This window comes from Eurosta solidaginis, chromosome 1 (assembly GCF_040869045.1).
Source record: "Eurosta solidaginis isolate ZX-2024a chromosome 1, ASM4086904v1, whole genome shotgun sequence".
Taxonomy (NCBI): Eukaryota; Metazoa; Arthropoda; class Insecta; order Diptera; family Tephritidae; genus Eurosta; species Eurosta solidaginis.
The window spans coordinates 267,248,638-267,264,792 of NC_090319.1; the positions used below are offsets into that span (position 1 = coordinate 267,248,638).

The 16,155-nt window shown below is 36.0% G+C and overlaps 1 protein-coding gene across 4 annotated transcripts in view; it reads left to right on the plus strand.

Moving 5' to 3' along the window:
* LOC137237262 (uncharacterized) overlaps positions 1–16,155 on the plus strand; it is a 207,698-nt gene that overhangs the window by 173,376 nt on the left and 18,167 nt on the right. For all 4 annotated transcript variants that reach the window (XM_067760684.1, XM_067760686.1, XM_067760685.1 and 1 more), the window contains 5 exons: positions 4,425–4,585; positions 9,066–9,267; positions 11,859–12,110; positions 13,671–14,623; positions 14,871–15,119. In XM_067760684.1, the coding sequence (XP_067616785.1) occupies positions 4,425–4,585; positions 9,066–9,267; positions 11,859–12,110; positions 13,671–14,623; positions 14,871–15,119 (1,817 nt within the window). The remainder of the gene's footprint in view (positions 1–4,424; positions 4,586–9,065; positions 9,268–11,858; positions 12,111–13,670; positions 14,624–14,870; positions 15,120–16,155) is intronic.

Here is a 16,155-nt window from a genome sequence, read left to right on the forward strand (position 1 = left end):
TTTTGCACATACAAATTATAAGCTTTTTCATTACTTCTGGGGGAGGGGGGGGGGGGGGGGGGGGAGATCGAGAATAAGAACATTTTGGAAATAAGGACCACCCTAGTGTATATATTTAAAAAGTTTTTTTCCGACTTTCACTAAATGAAATAACAAATATTCCCACTACGCATACTAAATCGCATCTTTTAAAAAGATTAGCATAATTCTTATTTTCGGTTTCGAGCGCTATTTGAATAATTATCCCATTACTACGCCTCTAGTCTTGTTGTTTTATAAAAATCCAAACGGTTTTTTTTTTTTGTAGTTTTTAGTCAGTTAAGGTCATTGTTACTTTTGCTTTAGTCGATTTCGTTTTACAAGTTGATTAAAATATCTTGAGAAAAATTGAGGATGAGATAAATAAAACAAAGCGCTGTCTTTTTAAGTGCTGTAAATGTCACAATTTATAAGTTCATGATCTGTAATTATTACATTAAATAGTCTTTCATTATATACTTTAACGTTAGATTATTAAGTTCCGACGTCTTTGTGGATGGTAAAATAGCAAAACTTTCATTGGACGTCATTAGTTTATAGTATTTTTGTTAAAATATAGAAGAACGCAATCTTTTTATTTAGTTGGGGACAGATGGTGGCTTGAAAAAGGGAGCGTGAACTTTTTGTTGTAAAAATGAAAGCGAAATTTGTGGTCAAATAAAAGGCAATTGTGTCAATACAATAAGACATACATTTTATATAACTATATCAAATCACTTTTTGTATGAGATGTCAACTTAGTCAGACACAGCAGCGAACACGAAAATCGGAGTGGGAATTTATATCAAATTTTGTTAATTAAACCTCCTTCATTAAATCTCGAGATCTCTGGTAACACTATGGAAATATTCACTCTATGCGAGGTCTTTATTAACCAGCCAGTGAAACCTGTTTTCGATATTTAAAAAAAACACTCCAAAAATTTATCGAATTGGCAATTTGCAAACTAATCTCAAAAACAATTCCGAAAAAATTCAAAAAGTTTTACGAAAATTTAGAACTTTTTACTTAAAATTTTCTGAATTTTTTCGAGTATGCAGTTTTGTAGCCCAATTCGTTTTAGCAATCTATAATTCTCTTTAGATTTGTATTAATTTATTAACATTTTTTTCCGAAGGGTGTTTCAGATTTTCTTCCATATAAAAAAATAAGGTATATACTCTACCAAGAGAAGAAGAAAATCTGAAACAGCATACGTGAAAAAAATTTTAAAAAATCAATGTGAGTTTTGAGAGACATACTACTTGTACTTTGTTAGACTAAAATTGATTGGGCTAAAAAACTGCGTACTTGAAAAAATTCTCAAAATTCCAGAAAAGAGCTCGAAAGTTTCGAAATTTTTTCTTCAAAATTCGATTTTTTCGAAAACGTTTTTGAAATTTGATTGCATAGTGTCGGTTACAAAATTCGTGGAAATTTTTTCTTAAATTCATGAGAATTAAAAACAATATATTTAGTTCACGAAATTTGATAAAAATTGCCTCCCTGTTGTTTCATATTTTCGGCGTTAGGTTTGGTTGAACTGCCCACTAAATAATGACCTCACAAAAACTGAATGGTTCCAAATTAGGCACCAGAATATGGTCTTAGAAATTTTGTAGCCCTATTAATTTCCCTCGAACAGATAAGGACATCTACTGTCGATTCATAGGGTTCTGCAACATTCTTTGTAAACGCATCGGCCTTTTCGTTACCTTTTATCACTTTATAACCCGAAGCCCAGTAAAAATGTATGTTTCGGCATGCTCGAAGTCTCTTTAATGCTTCTTTAAAACCCTGGACACTTCTTCATGAAGAACTGTTTGAAATTAGTGCCTTGGCAGCCGACTGACTATCAATATATATTTTAAAGCAACCACGGCTTAAGCAAACTTGCTATTCCGCTACTTATTTCACAGCTACAATTTTCACATAAAAGACACTGCATTGATATGGCAGGCAGTCAGTAGGATGTACTTATTTATGGACCCACAGCAGCAGACTCGACGCTTTCAGAATCATCGGTATACACGTGTATAGTACGTTCTGCCACTTTGGCACCCCTGCGCCAACCCTCCGGTTCTATTGTGGGCCCATGATCTATTTAAAACTGAGGCGTGGGACTATGTACTATGTTTACCCAGTAATTAAATGCGATATACTTCTGTGGTCATACTGCCTGCACTCAAGCTTTTCAGTGGTTTCATACCTTGTTGCTGTTGATAGCATAATATCTTTGGTCATTAGGTCTGCAGGTGGGCTCCCGTTGTGGTAGTCATTGCTAACCTGCAAGCTCCCTCAAGTGTACCTTTTGTGATGCTGTCCACCAGAACTAGAACCACATAGTAAAGTTTCGGTTTGATGTGAAAGTTTCTTTCCTCCACATGAAATTTGCATGACAGCTTACTTTCTAGAGTAACTCCTAGATATTTTGTGCTGAATTTTTCTTATATGGTTACGCTTCCAAACTTAAGCTTAGTTCAATTGGGGACCTTATATTACCTAGTAAATAATACTAGATCGGGGTTTTCCGCATTAGCGGTTAACCCCACTCCAAATGTCCAAGCAAGTACATCCCAAAGGGCCTGATCGATCAGAGGGCTGATTGTTGGTAGACACCTACCACTTATGATTACTGAACCGTCTTCTCTATACGCCGTGATTTTGACTCGTCCTTTGTTGAAACGCCTAAGAAATTGGTTGATAACCAGTGTCCACAGCATTGGTGATAGAACCCCACCCTGCAGCGTTTCTCTGTTTATAGATTTTGTAACCTCGCATATGCCTCATTGCAAAGTAATGATTCTGCAGCTTAACCTGAAGTCGATACAATTTGGTAAAGCCGGAAGTACTTCAATCTAGTTATGACTGCCGATGATTGCTCGTTTCGAAAAATTGTTGAAAGTCCCCGGCATTGTCCAGAGAAACACCTAGGGCGCATTCTTGATAGTCCAGGGCTTTCTTTATATTCAGGGCCATCTTATGGAATGCAGTGTTGAGTATATTTGAGTAGAAAATATGTCAAACTAATAGGCCTGTAGTCGTTCGCCTACAGATGACTGGCTCTTTCTGCTTTCGGCATGAAAAATACTCGATCCTTTTTCCAAAATTGCAGCCCGCTGTATAGCTAAATGGTTAGCGCAGAATGCCTAAAGCGTACTGATGATGAAGGTTTGGCACCCTTCGAAATGGATCTATCTGCGCAGCTATGGCAGGTTGTCTGAAAAATTTTCTACTTACTATTCCAAAAACAAAATACAGTTTTTCAAATTTAGAAAAATTAAAAAATAACAATAATCATCATTAGAAAAAAATTATTGTTCTGGCCTTGAGCTCGATTCGAACCTTGAATGATTCGAACCTTGAATGAAAATTGCAGCCCTTCAATATTGTTCTAAGCTCTCCAAAGATAGTTTCACCAAGCAGAAAATACATCATGTAGACCCGGCGATTTTTACTTTCCAAACGTTTTTATTGCCCAATCAATTCTGGGTCACCAATTCTGTTACTACTGGCTCCGTACTTGGAGTATAGATGAGACTAAACAATTCCTCCGCATCAAATTCTGATGAGAAGTGTGTGTTAAGTAACATCTCAAGGGACTCTTCACTACTGATTGACTATTCCCCGTTGTCTTTTTTTCCTAATATAAGACTTTCCTCAGTTCCGCCATTTTTTCAACGGAACCGTCGTAGATCTGCTGATTTCATGTTTATAGATCCCAAACAGATCTCCATATTCGTCTTAGCATTCCGTAACTTTTTCCAGCTTAAACATGTCCTTTACCTGCCCTCTAAGAAGGCTAAACATTTAATTCCACCATGGCAGCTATGCTCTTCCCTTGAATCTTCTCAGAGGACCAGCTCTGTTTGTTGTACGCAGTTGTCAGCGTCATTGATAAGTGTCATTCCTCTACGGTAATAACAACTGAAGGTTTCCCAGTCTTCCTCAAACATACTTCTGGGATTATAGGTTTTCGCTTTTCTATCCTTTTTAAGGAGATGCTGAAGCGATCATATGCATTTTCTGAAAAGAATTAATGTGATACGAGCACAACACTTGATGTTAACCAAACACATGTTGGAACGGTACCCCTGTTAACCACCTGTAGACTACTCTGTAATCTAAAACACCACTGATGTTAAATGATTGTACAAATGTAACAAAATTTGCATTACGTAAAAATTCCTAATAACCTAATTTATTATTATGTCTGTTGAATGCGCCACATGCTGCATCATACCGGTATATGTGCTAACAAATTGTTCTACAATTTTTATTTTTGTTAATTTTGCACTTAAAAATTTGCTATGCATTTTTCTGCTTCTTTCTTCTTTGGTGCTGCCATACGCCCCAATTTGACTCAATGACAACCTTATACAAATCTTTGTTTCTATCTTTTGCAGTTACGTTCTCTCGGCGCCAACCAAATTACTTGATACGCTGCCCGGCATATTGATGCTTACTGATTGCTTAGATGCATGCCAGGTGAACGAATCATGCAGTGCAGTTAATTATGAGACCGGTCTTTGTGTTTTATTCAAGACTACCGCTGATGTATTGCCAGGTAAGTGGGTAAACGGATTCTGCTAAAAGAATATAAAAAAATGCCAAAGCGTCGCCAAAATAACATAATACTGATAAAAATACAATAGATATGTGAATGTATGTATATATGTTTGTATAAATTTATTACAGAGCGGTAAAAATATTGCATTGTGGGCCGCCAAACTGGTATTTGTGCTCATGGTGCCTGCGAGTGCAATCGATAGCTGTTAAGTAGAATGTGCAAAGTATTGCATTTCAACACAAATGTGAAAAAATAAAACAAAAGACTTCAATAACGAACTCGTTTTAGCAAAATCGTAACAAAGTTGCTGTTGAAAAAAATAAAAATAGATCAAATACGAAAGGAGCTGTATGCTTTTTTTTGTTTTCTCTTTATTTGCTTTACGCTAAACTATAGTAAATTGATTGTGCTAAATTGTAGAGCGCATGTGTTTGTATTTTATTGTTGTTGCATTGTATAATAAGCAGCGCGCATTTAACGTGCTCGCATACACCAACTTTTTACGCATAAAACCATGTGCTGCCATGAATGAAGGCACCAAAGGCGCTCCATCATATATTTTTCTTTGTATGTATGTGTGACATGCAGCATGCAACAGGCAACGTATGTGTGGCAATGAGTTAACTTACAACAAACAACAGGTTTTTATGCCAGCAACGCCTTTCCTTCTTCTTCGCGCCATATTCTTTTACTAAAATCTTTTCGATGTTTTATTACAATTGGCACAATTTTTTATAGCCCGCTGTAATGTGGTGCACAGGGTATTATAACTTTAAACGGATAAAGTGGCGAGGGGTGGGGCGATTGTAAGTGTATAAAAGAATTGATATATGTAGATATAGAATTGAATATATTCAAATCAACAGATTCGAGCAATATTTTGGTTATGAAGTCTTCGTCCCTACTTGCGTCTGTTCATTAATATGATTAGCTTAGAAAAAATTGAAATGTCATTACCAAAATTTATAGCGTGGCCTTCTTGGGCACCGAACAGGTTGAAATCGAGTAAAATCAGACACGACATACCAATGCCCACATTTCGATATCGAAAAATTCGATATAAGAAAAAAAATTATAACTTATTCACACAAAAAATATATATGTGTTGATCTTGAATATAACTAAATAAAATCGGACGATAAACAAGCCCACTTTTTCGGTATCGAAAAGCTAAAAATTTATGAAGATTTTAATGCTTCAAAGCTGTCAATGTCGAAAATGTTTTGATGGAGCCATATCAGCCAATCCGTCGCCTGAGTAGATTTATTTCAAGAAATAGCAAAATCGGACGATAACATTGCCTACTTTTTCGATATCGAAAAATGTAAAATAGATATAAACTTAAACATAAATATATTATCAGTGTCGACGACAATATTTATTAAGCCTTATTCGTCCGTCGGTCGTCAAAACATTTTGGTATCCAAAATAAGCAAAATCACCTGATAACAATGTCCATTTTTTCGATATGGAAAAAATATATGAGGACTTCAATATATCAAAATTATCAGTGTCGAAGATGATTTTGATTAAACCATAGGCGTTCTGTTCTCAGAATAAATTGATACAGTAACTTGGCAAAATTGGACTATAGCGATGCCTATTTTTCGATATCGAAAAATTTAAAAATTTCGAATGTATATGGACTTTCATGCAACAAATTTAGCATTGGTGAAAAAGCTTTTTATAAGCCATATTTGTTGCCCCGTCAGTGTTAAAAATCATACGATAACCGTCCTAATGTCTAGGACATCGGAAAATACAAAATCATTGATGAACACTGACTATCATATATAAAATTTATATATACCGAAAAATATTTTGATTGAACAATATCCTCCTGCTAATTTCCAGAAGACATTTGTATTGAAAATGGGTAAAATTAAACGAAAACCATGCCCAATTTTTCGATATCGAGAAATGGAAGCAGTAGATATAGAAGTGGATTTCATTTATTAGTGTGGGAAAAAATTTTGATTGAGCCATAGCCGTCCGTCCGAAGAAGAGATTGAAATCAAAAATTAGCAAAATCGGATATATAACCGCACCCAATATTTCGATATCAAAAATTTCGAAAATTAAAATACTAGATATAGACTAAGTATATCAAAATTATTAGTGTGGTAATAGATTTTGATATTGAAACGTATATCCATCTGGCCCATTTCGATATCGAAAATGGATATATACTTCCATGTATCACAATTAAGAGTGTCGAAAAGGATTTTGGTGCAATTTGAAATAGGTGCGATCGGACAAAAATCATGTCCAATTTTTCGATATCGAAAATTTCGAGAAATGGGAAAAAATATAGGCTTTATGTGATAAAATAAATTTTTGTAAAATTTTGGAAAATGGGCGTGGCACCGCCCACATTTAAATAAATATATTTTCGACGTTTTGCAAGTCGGACATCAAAAGCCGTTAAATATATCATGTTGAATGTATGCATAGTCGGATATAAACATAAGATTATAGTTAACAAAATACTAATGAAAATCGGTTTGACAACGACGCCCATTTACATTTTTTTTTCTTATTTAACAAAGAACTAGAAACTTTATAAGCTTTTAAATAAATTATATAAGTATTCAACACCTGTAGTGATATAATGGTGCAAAGTACGAAACTGAATAAATTTCGAAAATGAGCATGACATCGCCCGTTTTTTGTTATTCTCGCTAAAATACACCTGAAGCCATCGATAAAAAATTTAACAGTATTCATAATATTTGGCGTGGAAATTTATTTATAGCAATAATTGTTTTCTATGAAAAAAGCCACGCCCACTTTCTATAACAAGCCGTTCCTCTATTCTTCGGTTCATTCATTACAATGATAAATTGAGCCAAAATGAAGATAAACCACCATGTAGAGTAATTCAGTAATGTGTTGATATAGAAAAAAGGCGAAATTAGATTTAAATCACGCCCACTTTTTCGATATCGAAAAATAGAAAACATGCACGCCCACTTTTTTATATCGAAAAATGGGACACCGCCCATAATTAAAAGAAGGAAATGTTAAGGTTGTCGTTTAAATTGAGAAGTCCTTACTAAATTTGGTACACTCGCTTTTCGGGATCCGAAATTGATTGGTACTGAAAATGCTCAAAATTTGAACATAGGTATGCCCACCTTTTCGATATCGAAAGTTTCAAAAAAGTAGAAAAATGCTATAATTTATAACAAAATATAGCTGAAGTTAAAAAGTTTGTTAAGGTGACGAAAGGTACAGGTTTTATAAAGTTTAAAAAAGGGCGCGCCCATGTGAAAAGAAGATTATATCATGTGAACATTTGGTAAGGACGTAGCTCCTGCTACGATGACACTTAATATTACTGTTTTTCGTATTATGATGATTTAAGTATTTAAGTATTTTTGCATCTCAAAGCCCTTCAAATTTCCTACATTATGCAGTATTACATGTTGGGAAAACAATTTTTAAACAATTTTATTTTAGCACTCAAATTCATAATTGCCAATTTTTCGTATTTTTTTTTTTTGTAAATTTTTCGTGATTTTTGGGAGATATATTGGTTGTAGAGATAATACCGGCATCGTGTCCAACTTCCTCGGAAACATATAGTTAGCCTATTATGGAATACATTTTTTAGCATCAACTATCCCCGCCTTCTCTGCAAGGAAGCTCTAAAATGGAGTGGTAAAAAACTAACACTCGCATCGGGTAAATTTTCGAGATTCGCCTCCAAACTCTGGGAAATGACTTCTGAGACCTATTGGAAGGTTTTTAGCATTCAGCATCAAAAATATAAAGATATGATGCAAAATCAGCTCAGTCTATTATACATATAAACGGTCAATATTGATTTCCGACCAGGCCGAATCAGCTGGGTATATAATATTTTGTCTTACCCGCTCTTAAACTTCCTTACTTGTTTTAAGATTGCTTTTTAAATATTGCGAATATTGTTTATTTTTATTTTGTGGCGTTGTTGACATTTTCGTCTCGTTTTCAATATATAACGACTGCATAGGCCTAACGCACAATTTTTTCGCCTAAGTTTGTCGCGGCTGACAAGGAGCGCCGCTTCTCTGTGTTGAGTTGGTTGTAGTTGTTGGCAACTGCCACTTTAGTGCTTCAGTGCAGCAGCCTGTTGTCAAAGTATTTTGGCGTTGCACGCTAGTAATTTCTTCACGCCTATTCCTTTGCAGCGAATGGACGTGTGCGTAGAATAAATGTTTCGCTACGTTTGCGATGTTGATGCCGCGTGACTACGAAAGTTACCGTTATATAAAGTGCGTGCATGCGTGACGCATTCACTTTTTTTTTGTTGCATGCTTAGTTGTGCGATAGCTTATTTGTTATTTGTTATTTTTTTTTTTGGTAATGTTGTTTTTTACATTGCTCACATACATTCACAATATTTATAAACATTTTTTTTTTTCTTAAATGTGCTACGCCTTTTTGGTTTAATTTAGTTTTTTGTTTTTCCTTATTTCGTTTTTCTTTTCAGGTTCACTTTCGCGTTCACAATTTCCAGTTTTTACAATTTACGCACAAAAATCCTGTTTGGGTGTACGTCCTTGCTCAAAGGCCTGGTGCATCGATCGCGTTCAAGGTTATCGTCTTGAGGATCATATCAAATCGAGCCAGACAGTCTACTCGCGCCGTGACTGCTTGGAATTGTGTTTGGGTGAAACTGAATTCACATGCAGGTGAGTAAGCGTAATGAGACTGTGATGCTGAATGCCTTTGAGGTTTATAGGGAATGATGCGGCAAAATGAAGCGCTGATGTTATGGTTGGAAATGCAGCAAACAGTGATAAAGTGAATTTTTGTTGGCACCGTAGATATTGTTTTATTTGTAGCTGAGTCGTATAAATGAGTCACTTTATCATCGAAAATTCAAATAATCAGCATATCCAAAGTCTAGTAGGCCTCATTTCCTTATGTCATTTGAGTCAGACAAAGGAGAATAGTGAATACAACTGAAATTTGTCGGTATTTTACTAAATCATCGGTTGTTGGTGGGGTAGGATAGGCGGAAGGAAAATTTGTGTATGGTTCCCAAGCGCTCGATGGAGTTGGTGGATGAATAGCGGTTTCCAAAAAAGCTAGTAAAAAGGGTGAAGGGTGAGTACATGTACGAATACCGCAGATTTCCAGGCGGAATCGGTGAACCAACCAACCATACCTGAACAGGTGGCTCATTGTGAGGGCTGTATAGTGGATTGATGGATCAGTGTGTGAGTATTAGTGTCAAAACAATTGGTGGGTTGTCGAGCTGTAAGCCAATGTCTTAAATAGGCACTGAACCGAAAATGTGAGTTTATGCCAACATTGTAGATCGGTGAGTGGCGAGGCGCTATCCAAAAACTCTTAAACCCGTTAATGGTGAGCCTTTGTCAAAATAATTTCGGTGATTTGTAAACCGATGTCCATGTACCCGATAGACATGTTAATGCTGCGCCGAATTTATATCGGTAAATGTTGAGCTGGTCTTTAAAATTACCGGTGTGTGGTGAGGCGATGCCCAAAATAAATGTTGAATAGTTGAATAATGAGCCGATGTCTAAGTAACCGATGCATCGGTTAATGCTGAGCCGATGCCCAAAACAATTGGAGGGTCGGTGAATGGTTGGCCTATTTGAAACTAACCTCCACAATAACTTGTGAACCGGTACAAGGGATGCTGATGGCCAAACTAACCAGTTGATCAAGAATGGTGAGCCAGTGCTCAAAAATCAGGTGGATTGCTGAATGCTGAAGCGATGTATTTGATGTCCAAATTAACCAAGGAATCTGTGGTAGCTAAACCAAAATTCAATAGGTGATTCTAGTCCCGTATGCACGGCGGCAACGGCTATACTAGTGTTGGCTGGGATCACTTTTCACTCTAAAAATAGTTTGTAACTGAGGAAGTGATCCACCCACACAATATTTGAGATACCGGTCTACCTTATCGAAACAGCGCTTTGTTTATCTCTTAAGATAACGAGTAAGAAAATACTAATAGCTGGCGCGCGGGGTGAAATAAAGTGCAAAGCTGAGCATTACTTAGGAGTTATGCCATACTTTGGTTTCAATACCAAATTTGACAAGGGATGACGGAAAATCATTCAATATACATAATTTATCCACACTTTCGGAAAATCAACAGAACACAAATACTTAAGTGTCGCGGTTTGGCTATAAGCCTTAAATGCAAAATCTGCTTATCATAATTCATATGTACAAAAATGTCTATGACTATGATACTGAAGTGTCCCAACAATTCATAGCGTTCCCGTGAGGATTGAACGTGATACGGAGGTATAAAACTCAACGGATTATGGCTAATACTGAGGGGAAAATAACGCTAGATGCTGCACAGATCGAAAATTTGAGATCAACTACGAGTCTTGCATTAATGTTTAAACTTTTTTAATTAGGTGGCGCACTGATAGATATGCTTATAAATTTCATGTAAAATCGGGGAAACCATCATCATCATCATTGTGAATCGGCACTTATCCGCCTAAGCGATTTTGGCCGTTTCGTTATAAGTCACTCCAGCTTTCCCTATGTCGCTATTACTGACGTCAATCGGAAACACCAAGAGTACCCAACTCAGTCTATAACATGACCTAGCCAGCGATGCCTTTGAGTTTTTACTCGCTGTACTATTAACATATCTGCGTAAAGATTATTCAGCTCATCATTATACCTCCTTCGATACTCGCCGTCGGTATCACGGACAGGATCATAAGTAGTCCGAATAACTTTTCTCTCGAACACCACAGGAGCCATATCATCTTCTCTCGACATCGTTCATGATTCCGAGCAATAAATTAGGGCACATATGATAGCGACTTGTAAAGCGTGACCAGTTCAAAGTAACATTTATTGGCCAGAGTTATCATCCGTTTGATTTCGAAGCTGATATTGGTTTTGCTGTTAATGCTTCCCAAAGAGACGAAATCCTTCACAGTCTCGAATTTATAACCGTCAACTGCTGCCAAGGCGGGAATGTGACGATTCTTACTTCGAGGACAGCAAGTATTTCGTTTTGTCCTCATGACCCACTCAAGATCCATTTTTTTGCTTCTAAATTTAAAAGAAAAGCATACCGAATGAGACTGTTGCGAATTACACCCCAGTTTTGGGTTAATAATCCCGTAGGTACTTTATCCTTTTTCAACAATTTAAGGACATATTTCTATTTATTGCATTCAGGGAAATAATATAGCAAATAAATTTGGTCAATTATCCAACAAATTTATGTATATGTATATATTCGTAATTATTTTTTATTTTTCTCTTCCAGGTCTGCAAACTTTTATCGTCACTCTGGCTTGTGTGAACTGTCGGATATGGATCGTATCACACTCACTGGCGCTAACAATGTGGAACCCTATGATGGCGCTGATTACTTGGAGAACCATTGTGCTGAAGAACCGAGCAAACTGTGTGAATTCAAACGTATTTCTGGAAAAATTTTGAAGACAGTGGACTCTGTGTATCAGGATATAAACAGCATTGATGAGTGTCGCGATTTGTGTTTGAACTCGCCATACAGGTAAGGAGTTTATTATGGTATTTGAATGATAGTATTTCGCATAGAAACTACAAAAAAAAGGGTTGAACAAATGTGTAAACATTTGAAACCACGCACTAATAGCTGGTCTTCGAAATAGAAATCTAAGACAGAGGAAAATTTTTGGGCGCGAAAGGAAACTGAAAATTAATGTGAAGAAAAAGGCTAGAAATCAGAGACTCTACCTGCTGTGTCTTTTATAAAAAAAAAATACCAAAAATATAGTGTACATATATTTTGTTACAGAATGAATTGATAGATTTATTTTTTAACTCAAATATATACTGAAACGGTTTATACTCTGGAACCGATTACTTCGAACCAGTAATTTTTTGAACCGGCAAATATTTTCAAACCAAAAAAATTTAAAATTTTTTTCACAAAAGTACAAAAAGGCTGTTTGAACCCGTGAATTTATTGAACCAGTTAATATCTTTTAACCGAAAATATTAAAATTTTTGTTACAAAAATACAGTAAATCGTTAATTTTTTCATGGTAGTGGCAATTCGTATGGATTTTTTTGTCAAAAATGAAATAAAGTGTAGAAAAACAGAAAAAAAAAGAATAAAAGCAAATTCCCAAATTTTTAAGTCAATTCGAGCGAAAAGTGACATCATTCATTCATTTTTTCACTGAACTGGCTTATATTCTAGAACAAATTAAATACTTGTTCTAACCGGTTAAGTTTTTTGAAAAGGTTAATATTTTTCAGCTGGTTCAAACGTAAAGTAAATTGTTGACTTACTTATTTACTAAAATAAATTCTGAACCGGTTAAACTTTTTAAAACCGGTAATTTTTGTGAATCATTAATTTTTGAAATAAGTTATTTATTGGAAACTTTTACTTCTTTTGGAGATCATTTTTTGATTCCTTTTTTAGAATCGAATCTTTTTTGAAAACGGGTGTTGTTTTAAAACCGGTTACTATATTAGAATCAATAACTTTTTTACAACGGATATAAAAACCGACTACTCTTTTGAAACCGATTACTTTTTTCGATCTGTTTGTGTTTTGTAACATTTCACTGTTTTGAAACCGATTTATTTTTTGGTACCCATTATGTTTTTGAAACCAATAACTTAATTTGGAGCGAAAACTTGTTTTGGAACAGATTACAATATTTTAACCGGTCACTGTTTTAGAACCGATTCCAATTTTGGAACCAGTTACAATTTTGATATTACAATTTTTTTTTTATCAAACAAGAGGAAAAATAATAGTAAGCGTTGTTCGTCATGAGAATATTACGGAGACAACAGAACTCAAAGATTTTTTGGGGATTTTGGAAATGTGGCTGGGAAATCTTTTTTACTTAAAAATTGTTTGACTCTAGAAAAACATGCTTTCAAATTTGTTCAAAGTTTTTTTTAGATTTTTCAACTATTAAGGCAGCTCCTAGAGTAATGCTTTTTTTAGTGCGATAAACACTTTCTCTAAATCTCTGGACCTTGCGTTTTAAGGTTGAATTTGATTTTAAGTTCAATATTATTATTTAGCTCAAAAAGCTGCATGGAAAATTAATGCGTTCTTCACTTTTAGATGCCATTCATATGACTATAATGACACTGGTGACATGGTCTGTCGTCTATCGCATCACAGTCGCGCTACCCTAACTGACGTGCTTGATCCCTATTTAGATGTACCAGAAGCTGCTACTTATGAACTTTCCTCCTGTTACAATGTCTCAATTGAATGTCGCTCTGGTGAAATGATCACCAAAATACGCACATCAAAACTTTTCGATGGTAAAGTTTACGCTAAAGGTTCACCCAAATCCTGTTCGGCCAATGTAAACAACTCACTTGAATTCGATTTCCGTATGGGCTATAATGATCTCGAGTGTAATGTGCGCCAGAGCGCTTATGGCCGTTATATGAATGATATTGTGATACAACATCATGACATGATTGTCACATCATCCGATTTAGGTTTAGCTGTTTCATGTCAATATGATTTAACTAATAAAACGGTATCGAATGATGTAGATCTGGGTGTTACTGGTGAAATTGAATCATCGCTAAGTGAAGAAATAATTATCGATTCACCAAATGTTGTAATGAAGATCACATCACGTGATGGTAGCGATATGAAGCGTATTGCAGAAGTTGGTGATCCGTTGGCATTGCGCTTTGAAATTGTTGAACAAAATAGTCCTTATGAAATATTTGTGCGCGAATTGGTTGCTATGGATGGTACAGATAATGCTGAGATAACGTTGATCGATGCCAATGGTTGTCCCACAGATCAATACATTATGGGTGCTATACAAAAAATGTCGCACAATCGTAAAGTGCTTGTATCACAATTTGATGCATTTAAATTCCCATCATCAGAGGTGGTGCAGTTCCGTGCGCTGGTCACACCCTGTATACCACGTTGTGAGCCAATAATATGTGAGAATGATGAGGCGGCGATAATGGGCGGTGCTGATGCAAAATCACTGATATCATATGGACGTAAAAGACGCTCAGTGGCGAACGGTTTCGATGGCGGTAAGTTCAGAAGGATGAGTTTAGTTGTATGATGGGTGGGCAAATGGGAGGGAGTACGAAAGGTGAAAGAAATTGGTTTGGGTGAAATTCGATGCAATTGCGATATGTGATTTGCGCGACTTCTCTGAACCAATGGAATTATTGATTTTCTCTAGCTTAGGTTTTTTGTTTTTGTTTTTGTGTGAGTATCAACTGTAAAAGTTTAATTTTATATTTTTTATCTGTTTTTGGTAAAACTTGTATACAGCTGAGTTCTTGTTGAGCACATTCGCGCATGGGCAACGTGAGAAACGCGATGTAAGCAGCAGCAGCCACCACAACAACAATAGCGACAAAAAAAATGACAAAGGTGCCGATGATAATATACTACTTGTTCAATCGATTCAAATCACCGATAAATTTGGCTTCAATCAAGACAATGCAGATGCGTTGGGCGCCGATCGCAAAGTCTATGCTGGCATTGGCGATGATGCGCTCACCTGCCTCAATGGTTATGGTAAGTAAATATTTGTTTGTATGTATGGCTGTGTATTATTTATAGGCGTGGGAATCTACATTGGTAAATAGTAGAAGGCGCAGAAGAAAGCAGTTTAAAAGAAAATCCATTTTCGGTGGCTGAATAATTTTTAAAATTTTTCCGCACATTTATTTATGTGCGCTTTATTACACGCTGCATATTTTACTACAATGCAAACACACAAAATTCAATTCAATTTTATTTTTTATTGATTTTCTATTATGTGCTCTGTGCATGTGCGCGCCGAACACGTTTCCAATTTTGCAAGAATTACATTGTCGGTGCAAGATAATGTTGCAAACAAATTTGCATAATTGCGCGCCGCTCAAACGCAAATCATGCCGCATTGCAGCGCTTCATATACCGTTCACTGCCGCGCGCCGCCAACACATAAATTGCTCAGTTTTTTTATGCGAATATGTGTAGGGTAAGTCATTTATTGGTTTTTTTTTTTTTTTATTGTGCTTATTTACGTCGTGCTACCAAATCAGTGGCATAGAGATATGCAATTGCAATAACAGTGGCAAATTGCTTCAGCAGGCATATCGACAAGCCGAATATACTATTCGCTGCGCTGCTGGTACTTGAAACATGGAGCACTTGTTGAAGCAATAAATTGGCAACCGAATATTTGCATTTGGTTGTACGCGCATGCACGTTATTTTAGGTAAATATTCAATGGCGCATAACTGCACAATGGCATTGGTGCGCATTTGTTATGCCATGCGGCAGAGCCAACGATAATGAATCAATTACGCCTAGGCAATCGTAGAATTGCAGACGCGCAGCTACTAGATCTATCTATACATGTATAGTCAAATTTATATATTTTTTTCATGTTGTTAACTCAGATAAGAAAAAAGCAGCAGCGTGCCTGAGAACAAATGGGTGAGCGCAAACAAATAAGAAAAAACAGCTTCTAATTAGCGGATTGTGAATTGCAATACGAAGCTCGCAAGGCAATATGCTTGAATGTAAAAGGCGCGCTTTATATTAAAAAGCCCGCGAACGCTTT